The 21342-nt window shown below is 44.9% G+C and overlaps 1 protein-coding gene across 2 annotated transcripts in view; it reads left to right on the top strand.

Annotated features, from left to right (window-relative positions):
* The window catches only part of crppa (CDP-L-ribitol pyrophosphorylase A), a 149296-nt gene that overhangs the window by 43976 nt on the left and 83978 nt on the right, over positions 1–21342 (top strand). For both annotated transcript variants that reach the window (XM_084336385.1, XM_084336386.1), the window contains exons 7-8: positions 2186–2263; positions 12945–13037. In XM_084336385.1, coding sequence (XP_084192511.1) covers positions 2186–2263; positions 12945–13037 — 171 coding nt within the window. The remainder of the gene's footprint in view (positions 1–2185; positions 2264–12944; positions 13038–21342) is intronic.

The following is a 21342-nucleotide window of genomic DNA, read 5'->3' as shown; positions in this document are numbered from 1 at the left end:
AACCACATCCACTCAGGAAGAGTGGCAAGTTATCCATGATTTGCTTGTTGTATCTATTCATATAGAATTGAGGTCTTGAAGTGGTTTCGGATGAGCTCCTCCACGATAAGCCGCTGTTTTCACAGTCTTGACAGTATCCTGCCATTACCTCAGCCCAGTAACTGATGCATCATTTACTTGCTATTTTAGCCCACGCCGCCTGTCTTGACAAAAGCCCAGGCGAGTATATGTTTTATAAAGCCATAAAGACACGGAACAGAAGACTGGAGGGATTGAATAAAGATAGGTCAGACCCCCTCTTCCGCATCCTCCCTCTTATCTCTTATTCCTTTCAGTTTGATATATGATCATGTTCTCATACGCAGCCCAGATGAAAGGGAATCCTCACACACATGTATCTTGTTACTGGGTTTTTCTAATGATTAACCTCGACCTGCGAGAGGATCTGTCATTTTGACGGCGAGCGAGAAGTATTGCAGAGTAGTGACACGGCACAAAGGGTGAAATAAAGTTAAGCGTTTGAGAGATGTTGTCTCTGCGGTTTGGTTTTGGCGGGCCAAGTTGCATACCGTGATGCGCTCGGGATATGGGAGGTTTGAATCTGGCACGTTGCATGGCAACCTCCCTCCACTCTCTCGCTTCTCTACATATTGTTTTATATCAGACCCATTCAGATTGCACTAAATTAGATTAGATTCCATTTTCTATAGGTGAAAATTATTATTTAAAATGTACTTTTTTTAATCCATAATAATGGATCATCTGTTGCCGTCCCTGTTGATCCTAGAGGTTCTATGGCTGTGCCTATTCTTAAAAGGGCACTTCACCGAAACCTTAAACGTCAATTTATTTTGCACTTAATCTCACATATCCCGGGCTTTGTTTTGCACACATTAATTTAGTTTGACAGTTATTGAGAGTTAATACGTTTGAATAGCTCCTCCTGTGATGTCATCAGAGGACACTGAATCCTTTTGTTGTGCTAATTTCAGATTAATTAAATTATGTCGATGATGTACACAAAACAGAGGATATAAGGATTGTAATAGGGATTGCTCTTTTTGCAATCGTTATCTCTATTTTTTTTATCTAAATCATTTCATTGAGCTGAAATTAACACAACAAAAGGATTCAGTGTCATCTGATGACATCATAGGAGGAGATATTCAAACTAATTAACTGTCAAACTAAATGAATGTGTGCAAAACTGTTTAGAGCCTTGGGATATGTGTGAGATTATGTGCAAAATAAATCTGTGTTTTTCGGTGAAGTGCCCCTTTAAATAAACCACTCTGGGATTTCATGTCAAACCTGGTTTACATACATCACTTCTAAATATTTAATCTAGCAAATTATATTTTGGACTGAATTCTTTTTTTCTCATGAAGCCACAGGCAGTTATCTTTCAAGACCAATTACCCCCCCCCCCCCCTTCCCCCGCATATGTTTTCCATAACCAATTCACATTTCCAATTCCCTTTGTTATTTTAATCTGTAAAACAACTGGAACTGAATGTCCAGCTCAGATTGTGGATGTTTGTTTTTGTGTTTATTTCCTCTGTGTGTGAGATGTTAGTAGTGGGGGGAAGATTACAGGCTAAACAACATGCATGGATGTAAAGCGGACACGGCATCCAGTTGCCTCGTGTCACTTGTGATGCCAAGAATAGAATCTGCATGGAGAGATGGGGAGCTTAAGTGTCCTTGTGCCGTGAGCAAAAAAGATTTTACCGCATGGATCTTTTTTACTCAATTTGCAGTGTAATGAAATTGAAGTTAGCGTTTGTAGAGGTTCTGTTCCAGGCTTTTGCATGTGCCGATCTCTCCCTGCCAGTTCAGAATGATGAAGGGGGCCCACGAGGGATCTCTTTTTGTCTCTTCCGTTTGTTCCAATACGTCTGATTACCTTGTGAAATAAAGCCCTATCAATTACACATGACTATGCTTTTAGCCCCGTTCTCTGATCACAATTTAATTAATTATGGGAAAACGGGTGTGCGTGTGCTTTTCTTGCAAAAGAATATTTAATATGCTGGCGAAACAAAAACGGAAGGATCCCGACCTTTTCGTCGTACAACGGTTTGACATCAGATGTGTTAAGAACCTGCTTTACGACAAACATTACGAGCAGAATGTGGGCTAAGAGGTTCCCATTTGTAACATGAGGTTACCTTTTGTTTGGCAGGAGTTGGATGTTACCCCAGATGTGATCGGAGACAATGCCAGTTGTTTGTTAAGACAGTGGAACTTCATCAAGGTTTCTGTAAGTTCACATTCAACGACTCATAATTGAAAGAAATCATATGAAGCATGTCAATAATTGCTTAAGAGCTATATAAACCTGTGATTGGCAACCTATGTTTTCAGCTATGTGGCTCTTTGACCTGCCCCCCCCTGCAGCTTTGAGGTTTTTTTTCCGGGCCTATAAGCTATACTAACAACATTAGCAGCGCCAGCTCCCCCCAAAAAATCATGCATGAACAAAATGATCAATCTTGTCTTTCTTTCGCCTAAAAACTGTGCCTACTTTAAGTCTCATTATGGTAAGAAAAAAATTATGTCAACGATACCCCTGGAGAGAATCGTATGTCCTACTGGATACATCTGTAGATATGTGGTCTCCAATGATTAGTTATTTGGGAGATGAATGGCCAAGAGTAATATGCATAGGAGCTAACACAGGATAGGATTACAAATTATTTGAATTAGGATTGTTTACTGTCTAGGTTGTATCCAATGTTATTAATGATTGTTGTTCGTAAATCTGGTTGGGTATTGGTATTAGTAATGATTAGTTGTAATTGGGTTTCGGTATTGATATTAGTAATGATTACCGTAATTTTCGGACTATAAGCAGCGCCATTTTCCCCCATTTTTCGACCCTGCGGCTTATATAGCGGTGCGGCTTATATGTGACTCGACGTGACCAAACCCGAAAATGTAAAAATCGAAATATTGCTTTTTTGACTGCATTGAAATGTTATTTATCTGTTCCCTTATTTGCTAAACTTAATACAACTTGTAAATGAGGTAATTCTTGTTATTTGTCCGACAGTATTGTGTCCCAATGCTAATTACATATGGTAATTAAACATTAAAACACCTGCGGCTTATAGTCCAGTGCGGCTTATATATGTACACATCATTCAATTTAGCTGCTGCGGCTTATATTCAGGTGCGGCTTATAGTGCGAAAATTACGGTAGTTGTAATTGGGTTTGGGTATTGATATTAGTAATGGTTATCGTTTGTAAATAGGGCTGTACCGAATAGTTCGAAGTTTCGTTCATAACGTTGACATTCGAATTCTAAAAAATAATAATACTAATAATGATTTTAATGTGTATTCATTCTGTTTAAACCAATAGGGGTTTTCTTCACAGTTGCAGATAAAGATTAGGCTACACTAATATTATACTATACTATAAAACATTTATCATAAATTATGTATCCTATCTGCATCCGCTCGGCGCTCCATCAAGACGTCACCATCACTTTTGTACCAACCTATTGGATTATTTATGTTGACGAAACTGATGAGTTATATTCATTAAAGAAAGTTGATTTAATAAAAGAAAAAGACAAATTTAATCAGATGAATCACTTTATTCAAATTGAGGATTTAGTTTGAGGATATTTATAAAAAAAAACAAAAGAAATTAAATATATATATATACAGTATATATTTTAAAATATGACGACAGACATTCAAAGCTTTGTTCGAATACTTCAATAGAGGCTTCGAATGTTAAAAAATTACATTCAGTACAGCCCTATTTATAAATCTGGTTTGGTATTGATATTAGTAATGATTGTTGTTTATAATTGGGGTTGGGTATTGATATTAGTAATGATTGCTGTTTGTAATTGGGGTTGGGTGTTGATATTAGTAATGATTGTTGTTTGTAATTGGGGTTTGGTATTGATATTAGTAATGATTGTTGTTTGTAATTGGGGTTGGGTGTTGATATTAGTAATGATTGTTGTTTATAATTGGGGTTTGGTATTGATATTAGTAATGATTGTTGTTTGTAATTGGGGTTGGGTGTTGATATTAGTAATGATTGTTGTTTGTAATTGGGGTTGGGTGTTGATATTAGTAATGATTGTTGTTTATAATTGGGGTTTGGTATTGATATTAGTAATGATTGTTTGTAATTGGGGTTTGGTGTTGATATTAGTAATGATTGTTTGTAATTGGGGTTTGGTGTTGATATTAGTAGGGCTGTCCCCGACTAAGGATTTAGGGATGCCCCGATCGATCGGCCAGCGATCGGTATCGGCCGATATTCAGTATAAATATGAGATCGGTGAATTCCGATAATGCTTTATTTTCGCCGATCGTGAAAACCGATCGAAAAACATGATCCAATTCTTAGCGGAGATCTCACTCGCTGACTTCTGTCTCAAGCACACAGCTGCTGCAGCGCACGGCCCCTCCTCCTCCCCTTCCCCTCCCGCACCCGTGTGTCAACAAGAGGCTCCTATTGCCTCCGGCAGTCTGCTCTACTCTGGTGCATGCGACCGTGAGCTAACGTTAGCTACCTAGCTATCGTTACTGTTTAAACAAAACGACCCAGTCAACTATTCACTTTTAGTTTAATACACGAGGCATTGTCTAACGGTATCTAGCTGGCGAGCTACTGATAGCTCCTGATATCAACAAATGCTCCAGCAATAGTCTAGTAGTGCATGATACCTCCGTTAGCTCACGTTAGCTCACGTTAGCTCACGTTAGCTCCCTGTTTACACGGAATGTCCCAGTAAACTAAATAGTTCACTGAGGCGTTGTCTTAACGTTATCTAGCCGGCTAGCAGTAGCTACAGATAGCTCCTGATATCAATGTCTTATAACATTGATTCGATGCGTATTCGAGCCCCTGGCTTGCATCGCAGTCCAATAGTATCGAAAGGGGCTAGCTGAGGGAGTAGGGTATATCTGCAGAGCCGCAAATATACCCTGCTGAGGGCATGCTGAATGTGATTTGACCAAAGCAGAGTATACACACAGACAGTGGAGCTGTTTGCAGATAGCGAGCATTTTGACTTGTTGCGTGGTGGCGATGTCTCGCAGATAATACAACTACAAGTATAAATATATAATATATATATTTTATAAAAATAAAAAAACAAGATATATATATATATATTTTTTTTTAAACCAAAAACGATCGGTATCGGCCGATATGGTTCATGACGATCGGTGATCAGTATCGGTGGCAAAAAACGTGATTGGGGCATCCCTAATTTGTATAGTCGATTTGTAGTCGCCAAAATTAGCCGATAGTCGACTATTAGTCTACTATGAAAAAAATAAAAGTATAATATTATTATTATAATTTTTTTTATCATTCCATTTGGGCTGTGGGGGTGCTTAATGTCGGAAGGCTTCTTGTTCTCTGCGAAAGCATGCAATTGGTCCACTGATGGATACATCTTTATTTGTCTAGTGCAGGGGTCAGCAACCTTTACTATCAAAAGAGCCACTTTTCCCGCCTCCCACAAAATAAAATGCTCAGGGAGCCACACAACCTATTTACCCTTAAAATGAAGATAACACAGTGTATAACGTTTTATATATCCCCAAGCATACCCCACATTTAGCATAAAACGCCTGACAATTGCATACCCAAAGTAATTTGCGATTTATTATACTTTATACTTATAGCACACAGTTTGTTGCATTAATGGAATTATAAAGCAACACAAATTATTTTTTTTACTTCTTATTGCTGTTTTTACCTGTTATAACAAAGGAAAACCTCAAACTCTTATGAAGAGGAGAAAAAATACTGGCTGTGTACTAGACCTATTTTAAAATAAAACACAGAAGAGGAGACAAAACACTGATGTCTGTAGACCGACTTTGAAGTAAAACCCTGAACTATTCAGGTATATTTGAGTCCTTCCCTTATTTGTGGAAAATCTATAAAATAAAAAGTAAATTTTTCATTGTTTGCAAATTTCGCACCACATATCGGGCATACAGGTAAGCCTGCATCGTTAGTCGTGAAAGCAAATTAATCTGTCCACGCTGAATTAAAGCCTCTATTTTCCTCAGACTTTCCTTTTTTTGGATTTATCCATGGTTAGCTTACTGGGGGGTCGGAAACTCAAGATTAGCCACTTGCAGACGGCAGGGAGAGGCGCGGGGTGTGACGTACTGTATATTTTAGTTGTTGAAATATTTTTGTTGACTAAATATTTTAGTTGATGAAATATTTTTTCATTTCAGTGTCACAGTAGGACATCGATCTCCAAAATAAGAGAACAAAAAAGGAATTTAGCTGATTGGCTAAAGAGCCCCACAGGTTGCCGACCCCTGGTCTAGTGTGTTCATTAGATGGGTGAAATCCTCTTTCAGTGCCTCTGTGCCTGTTTTCTTAGGCAGTTAGCCTCTGTGCCATTAGCGTTAGCCACTATTCGACTAATAGGGGTCAGCCCTAGATATTAGTAATGATTGTTGTTTGTAATTGGGGTTGGGTATTGATATTAGTAATGATTGTTGTTTGTAATTGGGGTTGGGTATTGTGAGTCTTGAGTATTGGGTCTAGATTCCGGTTCCAGGGCCGATGCTTTGGAGCGATTCTCGAGTCCCTGAACGGTGCCAAACTCAATACTTTCTTTAGTTAAGCTCATTTTGGTGCCGCATATGATTCAGTCTGGGTTGTGTCGACCTGGTGCCACTTGGGTTTAGATGCCTAGCCCTATTTATAAATATTATAACTGTTGTGACTGTTTGTATTTGTTTCTGTTGTCTTAATTGTGTGTTATTGTCTTAGCTGTTTGTGGTCAATGTGTTTTGTAACCCCCCAGACATGGCTTGAATGAATTAAATAAATATCAAAATGGAGAAATTAGTTGCCTTCATAATCTTCAGAGCCTATTCAGGCTTGGCACTCTGTCCCCTCTCTCTTTCTCTGGTTGTGCAACCAACCACACACTTTCCAAAGCAGGACACTTGTACAACTTGCCAGAGGAGTGTATTTTTGTAGCTTATTCTGTCTGCCCTATCGGAGCATCGTATGTCTTCATATGTTTCATATTTAAACAGTGTTTGTCTCCCTTCTGCACCAATAGGCCACAAACAAACTGCTTTGAAAACCATAGCTTTGTTTTTTTCTGTCTTCACCATATTTTGTGCTGCCTAATAAAATCTAGGTGAAATAAGTGGAACATAACTGCTTATCTTTTGTAAATGCACCCTTAATTTAATGGGTATTAATTTGGATAAGACCAATGTATTTATTGGTTGGCCAATATTAGGCCTATAGCATTTTACCAATATATTGTTATATATCGTATTTGCATCGCGTCCCGCTCTGAGCCTTACGAGATACTTCTATCTCCTGTGATACTTAATGTATCTCCCACGAATAAAAAACACATGCACCCCACCTGTATGGGGCCCCGCCCCTTACGGTGGCACCACCCATATAACCATGACTCTGGTCATGAAACACCCTTCCTCTGTTTTCGTCCCAGCGTATTGGATGCGTGCACCATACGAGACTAGCGGAATGAAAAGATTAAGGAAGATTAATAATGTTGGAAGCTTACCGGAGGTTGCTGGCCCCTGGCATCTTCGACGCATGTTTTCGGCGACACGACGGGCCTGTGTTGATGTTCCTCGTTTGATGACTGCACATCGAGGTTCAGCTGTACAAGGCTGGCTGTCGGGCCAGCTTGTACTCAGGTAGGCCCTGTGTCTTCAGGCATGGGTATTAGTGTTAGTAATGCTGGTTTGTTTTGTTAACACAACCATGTTGTGTGTTGGCGCCGGGGGCAGGATGGTTTGGTGAACGTTCTCTGCAGGGAACGGTTTCCAAGCTGTCTTGGGCGTGCTGCTAAAACATCTGAAGCTATGCTACATGCTATTGCTACTGCCGCATGCTATTACTACTGCTAATTGCTATGCTGTTTTAATGTCTCCGCCGTGAGATGTTGTCACTCTCCCGCCTCTTGCCCGGTTCATCAATGAAGGTCAGTCGGTAGCTGTTGTGGGGCTTTTTGAGTTCTATTTACCTTTTTCGGGTAAATGGGTTGACAACGGGGTAGGTCGTGGCTAGGTTCCTAGCCAGGTATTTTACCTTGTGTTCCGGCGGGGTTTGTTGAACGGTGTTCCCATCTGGGTTGGCGTCGGGTAGTGGGGCTATGGGTCCAGCCGACATGATACACATGTTGCGTGTCTGTGCACAGGCAATTGTTGTCTTGGGTCCCACATTGCCTGGCGTTAGGCTGCAGTAGTATAAGGGCAGGGCCGCCTGGGAGAAATGTGAGGCCCTGTGCGTTTTTAGACGCGAGGCCCCCCACCTCCTGGGGCGGCCCTGGGTAGGGGGCTATTGTTTCGTTTTGTCACTCTGCTATGAGAAGGTCTGTCTTGCTACAGCTTTCTCTCCTCTCAAACCATTCATACTGACGGTCAATCGGTATACTGGGGGAGTAGTGCGGGGGGGGGGCTTTGTTTACCTTTTTTGGTAAATGGGCTAAACTAGGGCTGGTGTTCTGTTGTGAATATTTTGAATGAAGACGGGTCTGGTCCGTCTCCCCTTAAACTTTGTGTGTATGGGTTTGCTCATTCTACAGTTTTTTTGTGGTTTAGCTCTTTTATTCATTTAACCCTTTCATGGTGCACACCACAGTGGAGGGTGCTGTTTGCAATCACCACTGGTGCTCCATGTTAACGTCAGTCCTTTGTTTTTGATATATTGAAACAATGCCCCGCCCGGCCGACACCATGGGTGGGTCGGCCTGGCGAGTGGCTGGTGGGCTGTTAAGGCTTGTACCGCCACGGTATGGAATTGGCAACGATTAGAACTGTGTTCGAATTGCTGGTTTTTTCTATTAAAAAAATGGTGTCTGGTGGAGGGGCCTTGAGGGCCAGCCGACGTCGACACATCGCGCGAGGTTGTTGACGTTATTAGCTTTGACCCAGCCGCAAGCTATAACCGCTCAGGGTTCCCCTCTCCACAGGGGATTTTGGTCTTCTGCTGGAGCGCGGGCGGTATTGTCCTAGGCCCTACACCGCCTCACACCGCGCAGCCAGAAGAAGAGAGAGCACGGCCTCGTCAGCGGCGATGACGGGGTCCTCGACAGGCGGCCATGTTTTCCCCCCGCCAGAGGTATCCTGGGCGTTGATTCGACAGGTGTCCACAAGGCCGACAGCCTTGGCGGCCGAGGGATCGGCCATGTAGGATGGGTTCGGCTTGAACAAACAAGCCGTCACCCTCCTGTTGCGAGCAGCCCGCTCTCCGATCACTCCCTTCCCCAACACCAGCGGAAGAAGTGGGCTCTGATTGTTTCCTTTGGCTGCGGGCCGCGTGCCTTCGTTGATGCGCGGGCGGCCCCCCTTTCTTCGCTTCTCATGGGGACAGGGGCTGACACCCAGTTGATGGCTGAGCCTGGGTCTGTCCGTGAGAATGTTGTGCTGTCAAGCGGCTCCCACACCTTGAACTGTGTTGGTTGAGCCTGGTGTTACGTCTGTCAACTTAAGTGTTGTCAGCAGGGGGGCTCGAAACCTTTTGAGGCACACAGTGCGGGCTTCCCCGGCCTCGCCTTCGCCAGGCCAGGTATCATGTTGGTGCCTCCCACTCCTGAAATATTGGCAAGTGGTCGCAGCTCACATGGTTTGGGGTGGTAGTAATATCACTGCAGGGCTACGGTGTGTAGGAACCCATGGGGGCCTTACACCTTGCATGTCCGGCTGCAGAACAACTCCTTCAGCATGTTCTGGAGGGGTGTTCAGTGGGGGAGCTTTTTTCATCGGAAGCCCCCCGTACCAGATCGGCCCTTTCTGTCGGGGTTCCCCCTTGGGTGCGATTGCCTCGTGGGTGTGTCAGGGTCAGGTGTTCCGACACGGAACGCGCTCCTCGCACGGTTCCGGGGTTGTCTACGCACAGCGGGGGGACCGGGCCAACTATCTACAGTTCCTGGCGGACCTGCGCCACGTGACGGCGGGTGCGTTGGGAGTGTCGTCACATATGACTACGGCAGTACCATATGTCGAGGTAGATGGAGAGAACGGTGAGGCGGGGACTTGTGTTTACACAACCCCACCCGTTTTCAGGTTTGGTACAGACCCTGTTGTCGGGGTCTCCAGCAGGGACAGCTCTGGTCAACGAGATCCAATCTCTGTGGACGAAGCAAGCCATCGTCGTGGCGTTCTCCTCCCGGTGTTCTCAGCCCGAGAAGTCGGGAGGGAGGGGTGTAAGACCCAGGCTGGACCTGTCCCATGGGAAGGTTCAGCATTTTTTGGATCGTCTCCTACCTGTTGAACACTGTCAGGTGGGGGTCTGGTTCTCCTCCATAGACCTGTAGGATGCGTATGCGCATCCCCGATCTTCCATCCTAGGGCTTACCTACGCTTCCTTTGCAGGGTTAGCGTATGAGTACCAGAGGCTGCCATTCGGTTTTCTCTGGCTCCCCGCATCTTCACCAAGTGCGTGGAGGCCGCACTGGGGCCTCTGCGTCGTCCGGGGTTACGGAGTGTTCTGCCCTGATGACGTTCTGGTCCTTCGCGGTCAAGGTGGATCGTCAGGTCTCATACCAGGCAGGTCTCTACCAGCCTGGGGTTGCTGTAGACTGGATGTAGAGTATTCCTCTTCCCAGTCAACGGTTGGAGGGCTATGGGCATCCATCTCAGAGCGTGTTGTCAACACGCTCGGGAGGTTCCGTCCTAGGACGGTTACGGCGCTGTCTCACGTCGCGTTTTCACTGACGCCTCCCTCGCTGGTGATGCGTCGGGCCAACGCAGTAGGGGGCAGCTGGCAAACCATGCTGCCCGGTCTGCGCTACGTTCAATGTGTTGGTGTTGAAAGCGGTCCTTCTGGTCCACAAATGGTGTTGATCAGGACGGACGATACGACGTCAGTGTCGTGTATCGACAGACAGGGAGGAGTACGCTTCCCCTGTCTGCACCAGGCGGCGGGCGGCTGGCTATGGGCGTCCTCCATCTGCGCGGCCTGAGGGCTCCCCACATCCCCGGCAGGGAGAATGCGGGTGCAGGTGTACTGTCGCGGGGCGGCCCTCATCCTGACGGGTGAGGATTGCGTCTGGACATGGCCAGGCAGGTCTGGGACCGATGCCGTGCCGCCAGGGATTCTTCCCCATACATCTGTTAGGTCAGTTGTTGGGACGGGTACGTTGAGGGGCGCAGGTTCTTGATCCTGATGGTGTTACCATCTGGAATGCGCATGCTCCCTCCACTGTCGCGCTTACGCGGGCAGATGACGTATGTTCCAAGTGTGGTGTAAGGCGGGGGGCCGGGACTCAGTCTCCTGCCCCCTGGATGCTGTCCTTGGTTACCTCCAGTCTCTCCTTGATAGACTGTCGGCTTCGACGGTGAGGGTATATGCGGCAGCTATATCCTCCTATCATGAGGGGTTTGAGGGGATGTCTTGTTCAGCCACCCTCTTGTGAAGCGTTTCCTGCTTGGCGCTCGACGCGTTACGCCGGTGCAACGCTCCTTGGCTCCGACTTGGGATCTTCAATTGGTCCTCGGTCGGTTGTCCTTGGCCCCGTTTGAGCCGCTCGAGCAGGCGCCGTGGGGACAGCTGTCCTTCAGGACCGCGTTCCTTCTGGCTGTCACTTCCGCTAAACGCGTAGGTGAGCTCTGTGCTCTCTCGGTACGTCCAGAGTGCCTGTCTTTTCGGACCGATTGCGGTGTCACTCTGCGACCTGATCTTGCTTTCGTGCCTAAGAATATCCGGAGTTCCTTCCGCTCCCGGGATATTGTGGTTCAGGCGTTTCGTCCTCCTCCTCACACTAGTGAGTTAGATGCGGGCCTTCACCTGTCATGTCCGTGCTTGGGGATTTACCTCAGCCGTACTCAGGATTTCAAGGTTACCGTCCAGCTTTTTGTCTGTTACGGTGGGGCTCGTGCTGGTAAGGCACTGTCGGAGCAGCGCCTGTCCCATTGGTTGTGCGAGGGTGTTACCCGCTGCTACACGTTGGCTGGGCAGGATCCCCCTGGGGGCGTCAGGGCGCACTCCACTCGTGGGGTGGCTGCCTCTGCCGCTCTCCTGGGTGGGGCCTCGGTGGAGGCCATCTATGCTGCAGCTTCATGGTCCTCCCCGGGCTCCTTTGTAAGGTTTTTCCTCATGGACATGACCGGGGGTTCTGTCTCCCAGGCGGTTCTGGGGTCTGTGGCCTTTCCTTTGGTCGGGTAGCAGGAGTGTATGGGTATGGGCCACAGTGTGTTGAGTCACACGTGGTTCCGCCTGTACGGTGTGTTCAAGGGGTTCTAGTTTCCCTCTTGTTCGCATTCAGGTGGAGTTGACTGCGCCCCCCCTTCATTAGGGAGGATGGGGTGACAGGGCTCCCCGCACCCCTTGATGTGGGCTTACGGGTCCTCAGGGGGTACATCTGTCGGGTCTCGCGCCCGCTCTTCCCCATTATCTCGTAAGGCTCAGAGCGGGACGCGATGCAAATACGATATATAACAATAGGTTATGTAGATAACCTAGTTATATTAGTATTGGCTGAGCGTCCCGCTCTGCGCGGCCCTGAGTTCCCTCTTGAGGGATCTTTTCCTGGGACGGGTTTTGGCGAGGAAGGGTGTTTCATGACCAGAGTCATGGTTATATGGGTGGTGCCACCGTAAGGGGCGGGGCCCCATACAGGTGGGGTGCATGTGTTTTTTATTCGTGGGAGATACATTAAGTATCACAGGAGATAGAAGTATCTCGTAAGGCTCAGAGCGGGACGCTCAGCCAATACTAATATAACTAGGTTATCTACATAACCTATCGTTATCTGCTAAATTGCCACTGATATATCAGTGTTTCATGTTTCTGTTCTAATGGAAAAAGGTTGCAGACCCCAGTATAGACCAAAGAAGAACCATTATGTTGCATTCATAATCTCACGTCAATAAATCTATTTCTTTTATTTACTTTTTATGTTGATTATACATAGATGACGTTACCCCTGTTTTGATGTCCATAGGTGGACAACTCTCGTTTAACTGAACTGGAGGCCATGTTGAGAGCATTGGAGGAGGCCAATCGAGCACTCCTTCATCCAGTGGTCATTGTTTGGGTGAGTTCACGTGGCGATAGGTAGTACTACACAGGCTCAAAAAAACACATATTTTTAATAGAGCCTTTTGTAGATTTGTATCTAGTTTTAGCTCCACACATTTTATGTTCTTTTACTAGTTTTAGCCCTTCTTATTTTATGCTCTTTACTCTTTTACTAGTTTGTGTTCTTTTGACTCCTTACTAGTTTTAGTCTTGCTTATTTTATATAATTCTTTTTACTCTCTTGCTAGCTAGTGTTCTTTTACACTGTAGCGCTTTTAGATTTGTTCCACAATTATAAAGGGCCTCTACAAATCAAATATATTATTATTATTATTATTATTATTATTATTATTATTACATATATATAATTATTGTATATTGACATGACATGGCTCGCTTATAATCCCATAGAGTGCTGTAAATCAAGATTTTGTTCATTCCCTCTCTGCGCCCCGGTCTCTTTCCTTTGCTCATAGTGCGCAAGCCATGTTGAGTTAAGGATGGAACCGTAAGCTAGCAAAGAACATGTAATGCTCTGATGTTGGGAATGGCGGTGCCTAGCCAACGGCAATGCTTCAGTTTCAACCACACGGCGGCATCGAACATAAACAAATTAATCCGATTCAAACTGAAATATTCTAGAATTGAGCGAAAAGGATCTGTTTTTGAATTTGACCTTTTCGCCTGAGGCACAGGCAGGGCAACTGCCAAGACGATTCTAGGTAATAAACGGCGACTAAGCCTGGGGAAGGCTACTTTCTGGATAGCCTCCAGCAAATTCTTCCCTCATAGCAACTCCAATTGAATCACCGCAAATGTCATGCGAAGTTACTCGTTTAAGCCCCAGCCTTGATGTTCGACTAAGCTAGCTTTTCAATAATAGTCTGACCCCCCCCCCCCCGACACACACACACACACACACACACACACACACACACACACACACACACACACACATATATATATAATAAAATAATTTTATTGTATTTCATTCCCACAACACTCGGTGAACTCACCCATTTCAGCTGATAAGCCAGGATCTCATACAGTCCAACCTCCAGCCATTATCGATTAGTCAAGTCAAGTGTTCCTTTATTAATTACATTGGTTGCCATTTTGTCACAGGAAAGATTTGCCGTTATATAAACTGGGCTTGAGTTCTGCAGTTATTATTATCACATAACGTTAAGTCACGTAATGTTAACCAGTACAGCCATTAGAACATCCAACATATCCTTTCAGGTGGATGACAGTTAGATAAGCACCGTTAAGAATCATGTAGCTAACTGCTATGTTAAAAGAACACGCCAACATTTTGGGAAATTTGCTTATCGTCTTCTCCAGAGAGAGACAAGAAGATGGATACCAGTTTCCTCTCTGTGCGTTCAGTAGAAAGCTATCTGGCTGCATGTTAGCCTAGCTTAGCACAATGAATGGAAGCGGACATGTACGGGTAGCCTTCGGGAGAGGTGTTAGTTGGATAATGCGTAGGCTACCCGTACATGTCCGCTTCTATTCATTGTGCTAATCTAGGCTAACATGCAGCCAGATAGCTTTCTACTGAACTCACAGAGAGGAAACTGCTATCTATCTTCTTGTCTCTCTCTGGAGAAGACGGTAAACTAATTTCCCCAAATGTTGGTGTGTTCCTTTAACTACTGGTAATTATGTGTTTGTAGAAACATACACTGGCTTTGAATAAAAACGCTATATAAAAATGTTTATACAAAAAGATTATTGCCAGATTATTCTTTTCTTGTTTACTGTTGCATTTATAAGCGAAGCTAAACAGAGCTAACTTCAACTGGCACCTGTTGCCATTCATCAGCAAGATACTTGAAAAAATTGTCTCAATGCAAATAAACTCCTTTCTCAAAGAAAACAACATCATGGAGGAATTTCAATCAGGCTTCAGAACGCACCATAGCACTGAAACTGCTCTTACAAAAATAATTCGTGACCTCAGAATAAACTCTGATGCAAACTAAGTCTCAATTCTCGTCCTATTAGATCTAAGCGCAGCGTTTGACACGATCAACCATGATATCCTAATAAATCGTCTAGAAAAGTTAGTTGGTCTTTCTGACTATGTATTAAACTGGTTCAGAACATATGTCAAAGGGAGAAAATATTACATCAGGCTTGGAGATCATTCTTCTGAGAAACATGACACCTACTTCGGAGTTCCACAGGGGAGCTGCCTTGGTCCATTATTATTCTCACTATACTGTACATGCTGCCACTCGGAGACATCATTAGAAAGCACAATGTATGTTTCCATAGTTACGCAGATGACACACAATTGTACATCTCCGCTGAACCAAATGATCACACAGCTATAAACTCCATTTCCGCCTGTCTCTTAGCAATAAACAAATGGATGACGAACAACTTCCTACTAGTCGGTCCTATAACAAAAAGAGAAATGTTACAGAGCAATATGGGGCAACTTACTCCTTGGATCAAACCCGAAGTTACAAGTCTTGGTGTTATAATAGATAATACAAAATGCTTCTTACTGTTACGCTCCAGAGACTGTGCTAGACAAGATAGTATCAAATAACATAGTATAGCATGTAAATTAGAAGTAGAAAATGAGGTCACAGTGTTCAGTATAGACATTATGTACAATGTTCGATGCAGAATAGACGTAACTGAGTTACCATATAATATACAATACTATGCAGTGTACTAATGTACAATACTATATAGTGCAAATCAGAAATGGGATAAGGTACAATTTATGGTACAATTTACAGTAAGGTGTACGAGTTGTAGTGCAATCCTTCATCAATAAATATAAAGTGTGGGGAGTGGGTGCTACAGTGTGTTTGTTTAAAGTGAGTGTGTGCTATAAAGTGTGGGGAGTGGGTGCTACAGTGTGTTTGTTTAAAGTGAGTGTGTGCGGGCGGTTAGGTGGCCGAGCAGAGATTGCGTTCGTCACCAACCCCTGAGCTGTGAGCTGGATTCGCCTGTTCGAATCCAGCTCACAGCTCCGGGGTTGTCACCAGCTTGGCTGGCCGTCTGCACTAATACAATTGGCTGTATTAGAGGGTGGGAGAAGCTGGCGGGGTGGGTCCGGGTCGTTGTAAACAGCGACTCCTACAGTTCGGTCGGGGCGCCTGCTAAGCGCGGATAGGACTTGAGGGGGATAGTGTGGTCCTCCCACACGCTACGCCCTCTCGATGAGAATCCGCGCTGCCAGGTGAAAAGAAGCGGTGATTGGCTGGACGTGTGTCGGAGGAAGCACGTGGTAGCCTCCACTCTCCCAGATGATCTGACTGTGGGGGGTAAGTGCGCAGCGACCAGGAAGGGACTGGGAATTGGCATACGACTAACATTGGGATGGGAGAAAATCGGAGGAAAATGGAGGGGGGAAAAGATCAATAAAAAAAAAAAAGTGAGTGTGTGCGTGTGGATGTGTGTGCTATGTGCGTTTGATGGTTGTTGTGTAGTGTTCATTGTTCGTTGAGCAGCCTGATGGCCTGGGGATAGAAGCTTCTTCTGAGTCTTTCTGTGCTCGCCTTGAGACTCCGGTATCGCTTGCCTGACCGCAGCAGTTCAAAGAGGCAGTTGTTCGGGTGACTGGAGTCTTTAATGATTCTCTTAGCCTTGCCCCTGCACCGCTTGTTGTAAATGTTCTGGAGGGTGGGGAGCCCCCCTCCAATTGTGCGTTCGGCTGAACGTGTCACTCTTTGTAGTCTGCTTCGGTCTTGTGCAGTGCTATTCCCAAACCAGGAGGTGATGTTGCCAGTCAGGATGCTCTCTATTGTACATGAGTAGAAGTTCTTAAGGATCTTCTGACTGACTTGGAACTTCCTTAGGCGCCTGAGGAAGTAGAGGCGTTGTCGTGCCTTCTTCACAACACTGTCAATGTGTGTGGTCCATGTCAAGTCCTCGGATATGTAGGCTCCGAGGTACTTAAAGCTGTTGACTCTCTCAACCGGTGCCCCGTCGATGCTGAGGGGGCTGTAGTCCTTGACCCCCGACCTCCTGAAGTCCACAATCATCTCCTTTGTTTTGCTGACGTTCAGGGAGAGGCTGTTTTCCTGGCACCATCCCGCCAGGACCTTGACCTCTTCCAGGTAGGTCCTCTCGTCGTTGGCAGAGATCAGGCCCACCACCACTGTGTCGTCAGCAAATTTGATGATTGTGTTGCTACTCCGCTGAGCCACACAGTCATGTGTGTACAGGGAGTAGAGGAGGGGACTCAGAACACAGCCCTGGGGGGCCCCTATGTTGAGGGTGATGGATGAGGAGGTGCAGTTGCCTGCTCTCACCACCTGGGGTCTGCCCGTCAGGAAGTCCAAGACCCACTGGCAGAGGTCATAGTTCAAGCCCAGGTCCCTGAGCTTGGCTATGAGTTTGGAGGGGACTATGGTATTGAATGCCGAGCTGTAGTCGATGAATAGCATTCTCACATAGTTCCCCTTCCTCTTGTCCAGGGTCCCCCATTTTCAATTCATATAGATATGAAGCATTATCTGGGTGCCCAGATAAGCATTATCTTATCTGGGTAAGTGCTCTCGACCACTCTTAGAATTTGGTCTTGCCTGAGAGAAAAGCAACAATAAGAAAACATTGCTGAATCCCAGGTAAGAACAAAATAAGAGGAAATGCTAGTTAAGAACGAAATCTGTTCTTATATCGCTTCATGAATGAGGCCCAATGTGAGCCAGACTACATCTGAACATTACTTAAAATCATATTGCTGTAGTTTGTTTATACAGTAGTATGATATTTAGACTAGGTCTGGAATGGAAGTGAGCCTGCGAAGAATGATGGTTGCAGCAGTGGTTGCTAGCTTACGTGAACGTACACAGGACTTTCTGAATCTCATTGATTCTTTTAATTTCACGCAATCAGTCACTGGCCCAACACATGAAAAAGGTCATTCTTTAGATCCTGTGTTATTGTTTGGTCTATCTTTCTCTATAACTGACATCTGTGCTGCCGGTATTTTTATTTAAAAAAATAAATAAAAAAATTTACTATATTTTTCCCCCTCCTCTTTTTCCGATTTTTCTCCCATCCCACTGTTAGTCGTTATGCCAATTCCCAACTCCCTTCCTGGTTGTTGCGCACCCCCCCTACTGTTGGTCCGGGAGGCCAGAGACTATCACATGCTATCCTCCGACACATGCGCAGCCAGCCGGCAGCCAGCCTGGCAGCTCAGATTCTCACTGGGAGAGTGTAACGTGTGGAAGGTCACACTACCTCCCTCCAGATCCTTCCTTCGCTGAGCAGGCGCCCCGACCGAACTGTAGGAGTATTTTTCTGTTTACAACGCCCAGGACCCACCCATCAGCTTTCCCACCCTCTAATACTGCCAATTGTACAATTGTATTAGTACGGACGACCAGCCAAACTGAAAACAATGTGGAGAGCTGGGATCGAACACGCGAACCCAGCGTCTCCAGCATTGGTGGTGAGTGCCTTGCCCACTGCACCACCTGGCCGCCCTGCTACCGGTATTTCTGACCATTCACCTGTTGTTGCCTTAATCGCCCCGTGCCCACGTGATAATTATCATGCCCCCGCGCACCGCCCGCGCACGATAAACCCTTTGACTGCTGTACCTTTTTCTAATGCTTTTAATGGCTCTCCACTTTGCCTGTTGGACGCCAACTGTGTTTTTAATGATGATGATTTAATTTAACAACAGGATGCTGCAACCATCATTCTTCGCAGGCTCACTTCCATTCCAGACCTAGTCTAAATATCATACTACTGTATAAACAAACTACAGCAATATGATTTTAAGTAATGTTTCTTTCTATGTTTTTACGAGCTAACGTCACATGGTCAAATCGCCTCTAACTGTTTCACTTAATGTGTAGTTCGGCCAACTGTCAACTTTTTTTGTAATCTTTTCTTCCAACAAGACAGCACGTAAATATGGCCCATGGGTAACCACTCCCAAAACATTCCGTGCAAGGCAAAGATGCACAGCACACTCAAAAGGCCCCACCTACACATTAACATGCAGTCTGTATCTTCTCTCCTCTCCTGCCCCCCCCCCCCCCCCCCCTCGGCTTCCCTTACTTCTCGACTGTCTCCCTTACTGGCTCCTGTATTTGTTGTCTGTTACTCGTGGTTTCATGTTCTTGTGTACTCATATTGTTCCCTGTGGTTTTGGTTCTTTATTTTTTGCCTATTGTCAATTTCAATGTTTGACTAGACTTGCACCTCTTGGGTCCAAACGCAGCAAAACACTCCAAACACCATGGCTCAATGATTCCATGCACGCTCTCAGACGTGCATGATTAGGCGTGATTGCCTGTGTCTGTTTATCAAAGTGCTGTCAAAATATTTCATATACTGTATTTCTAACTTTGTCTCCAATAACTGCTATAAACCCCAGGTTCTTTTCAACGTTTTTAACTCATCAACCCCTGTGATTTATGTACGAATAAATAAATAAATGATGATGATGATGATATTTCCCCTGATGTGCCATCATCTGCTCTCTGTGAACGTTTTCTAAACTTTTTTTATTGATAAAATCTCCGCTCTCAGACCAGTTCTCACTGCAGCATATTCAGCCCCTCCCCCTCCTCTACACCCCATGCCTGGGAAATTAGCTTATTTGCCATCTACCCTGGAGTTAGACAATAAGATGCATACCCTTTTCTTCTCTGTGCATGCAGTAGGAGTAGGAAGACGTTGGGAACTAGGCTAATGGAGGAACCTACTTCCAGTGACTGACGCTAAGCTAGGCTAACGGTGTGTGTCTTCCTACTCCTACTGCATGCACAGAGAAGAAAAAAGGTATGTATCTTCTTGTCTAACTCCAGGGTAGATGGCAAATAAGCTAATTTCCCAAAATGTTGGAGTTTTCCTTTAACACTTTGGATGCCACGGACGATATATATCGTTATTTCATCACGGGGGGTTGAGTGCCGACAATGCTAAATATCGTCTTTTTTTTTTATTAGCGATTTGAATTCATATTTCATCAATCGAGCAATCGAGCCTCCCGTTAGTGCAGCAACCTCTCTCTGAGCTCCATTGTGAAAATACCGCCCCCTATCGTCTATCAAGTCAAGTCAAGTCAAGAGTTTTATTTGTCACGGCATACAAGTATACAATGAAATGCGGGTGGTCTTGCCCGCAACGATGTGCAATACAGTGGTACAACATATGATAGAATCCAATAAAAACAACATTGTGCAATAAACAGGTAACATGGTGGGTATCCCTGTGTAACTGCACCCCATTCTATTAGACTGGTGGATGGGGGGGGGGCAGCTTCCTCATTCTACTCTGCCGGCGAGCCGCGCAGGTGAAAAGATGCGACTGCTGTTACCTCGAGTATCGGAGGGGACTTGTGCTATGTATGACTTAGTCCACATTGCAGCCGGCTTGTGGGAGGCAAGAAACAGCGTTCGAGACAGGGGAGGGTTGAATTGGATGATACTAAATTGGGATGGGAGAAAAATAGAAAATGGGAGAAAAAGTGGATAAAAAAATAAAATAAACGCGATCGATATTTGGAATGGCGATCAGGAATTGGAATAATCTTTTTGGAGAACATCTGATGTGAGGTAAGGAATCTATGTTACCAGTCTTGGGGTAATCGGAGCTGTTTTGACCTATATCAGCGTGTCCCATATGTGTATGTGTGTGTGTGTGCGTGTTGATCAGGAAATGAGATAATAGGTTTTTCAGATCGCTTCTATAGCGTGCAAAAGTACACATATACTATCGATAATCTAGCGTTTATTTGAAAACGATTCATAAATAGGCCGAAAAATGACAATGTTTTTAGTGTGTTCGAGAATATTCCAGTAAATGTCGTTTTTTGACGGAATCTTTCTATTTTCCTGAAACTTTCGAGAAAACGACAGCTTTTCGAAATGCTATCAAACGGAAATTAACTGATTAAAAAAAACAATCCGTTTCGACAATGTTGACTGCAAACAAGTCATTGATAAGCGACGGGCAGATTAGACACATAATTTAAGACATAGATTATGCGTTCAGAACGCTATCATTGAAGTGGGTGCTGGCATCCAAGGACATTTTACCATGTTAAAGAACGGCACTGAAAGTGTTAAGCACCTGCGGCCCACAAACTGCCCCTCAGATAGCCTTCCCTCTCGCCTTCTTAAAGAAGTGCTTGATTCAGTCTTGCCTATTATTTTAGTGTTGATAAACTCCTATCTCAGCTCTGGCTGTGTCCCAACTGCCTTCAAACATGCTGTGGTACAACCCCTGATTAAAAAGAAAAACCTTCTCTCTAGACAGAAAAGGTAGTTGAGAGATGGGCCTGAAGTTAAAGTCCTCGAGCCAGCAGTATACACCCAGTTACAATTTCT

This window comes from Notolepis coatsorum (assembly GCF_963971535.1).
Source record: "Notolepis coatsorum genome assembly, chromosome: 19".
Classification (NCBI taxonomy): domain Eukaryota; kingdom Metazoa; phylum Chordata; class Actinopteri; order Aulopiformes; family Paralepididae; genus Notolepis; species Notolepis coatsorum.
Note: the sequence above shows the minus strand (reverse complement) of the source record. Positions and strands in the feature narration are given on the sequence as shown.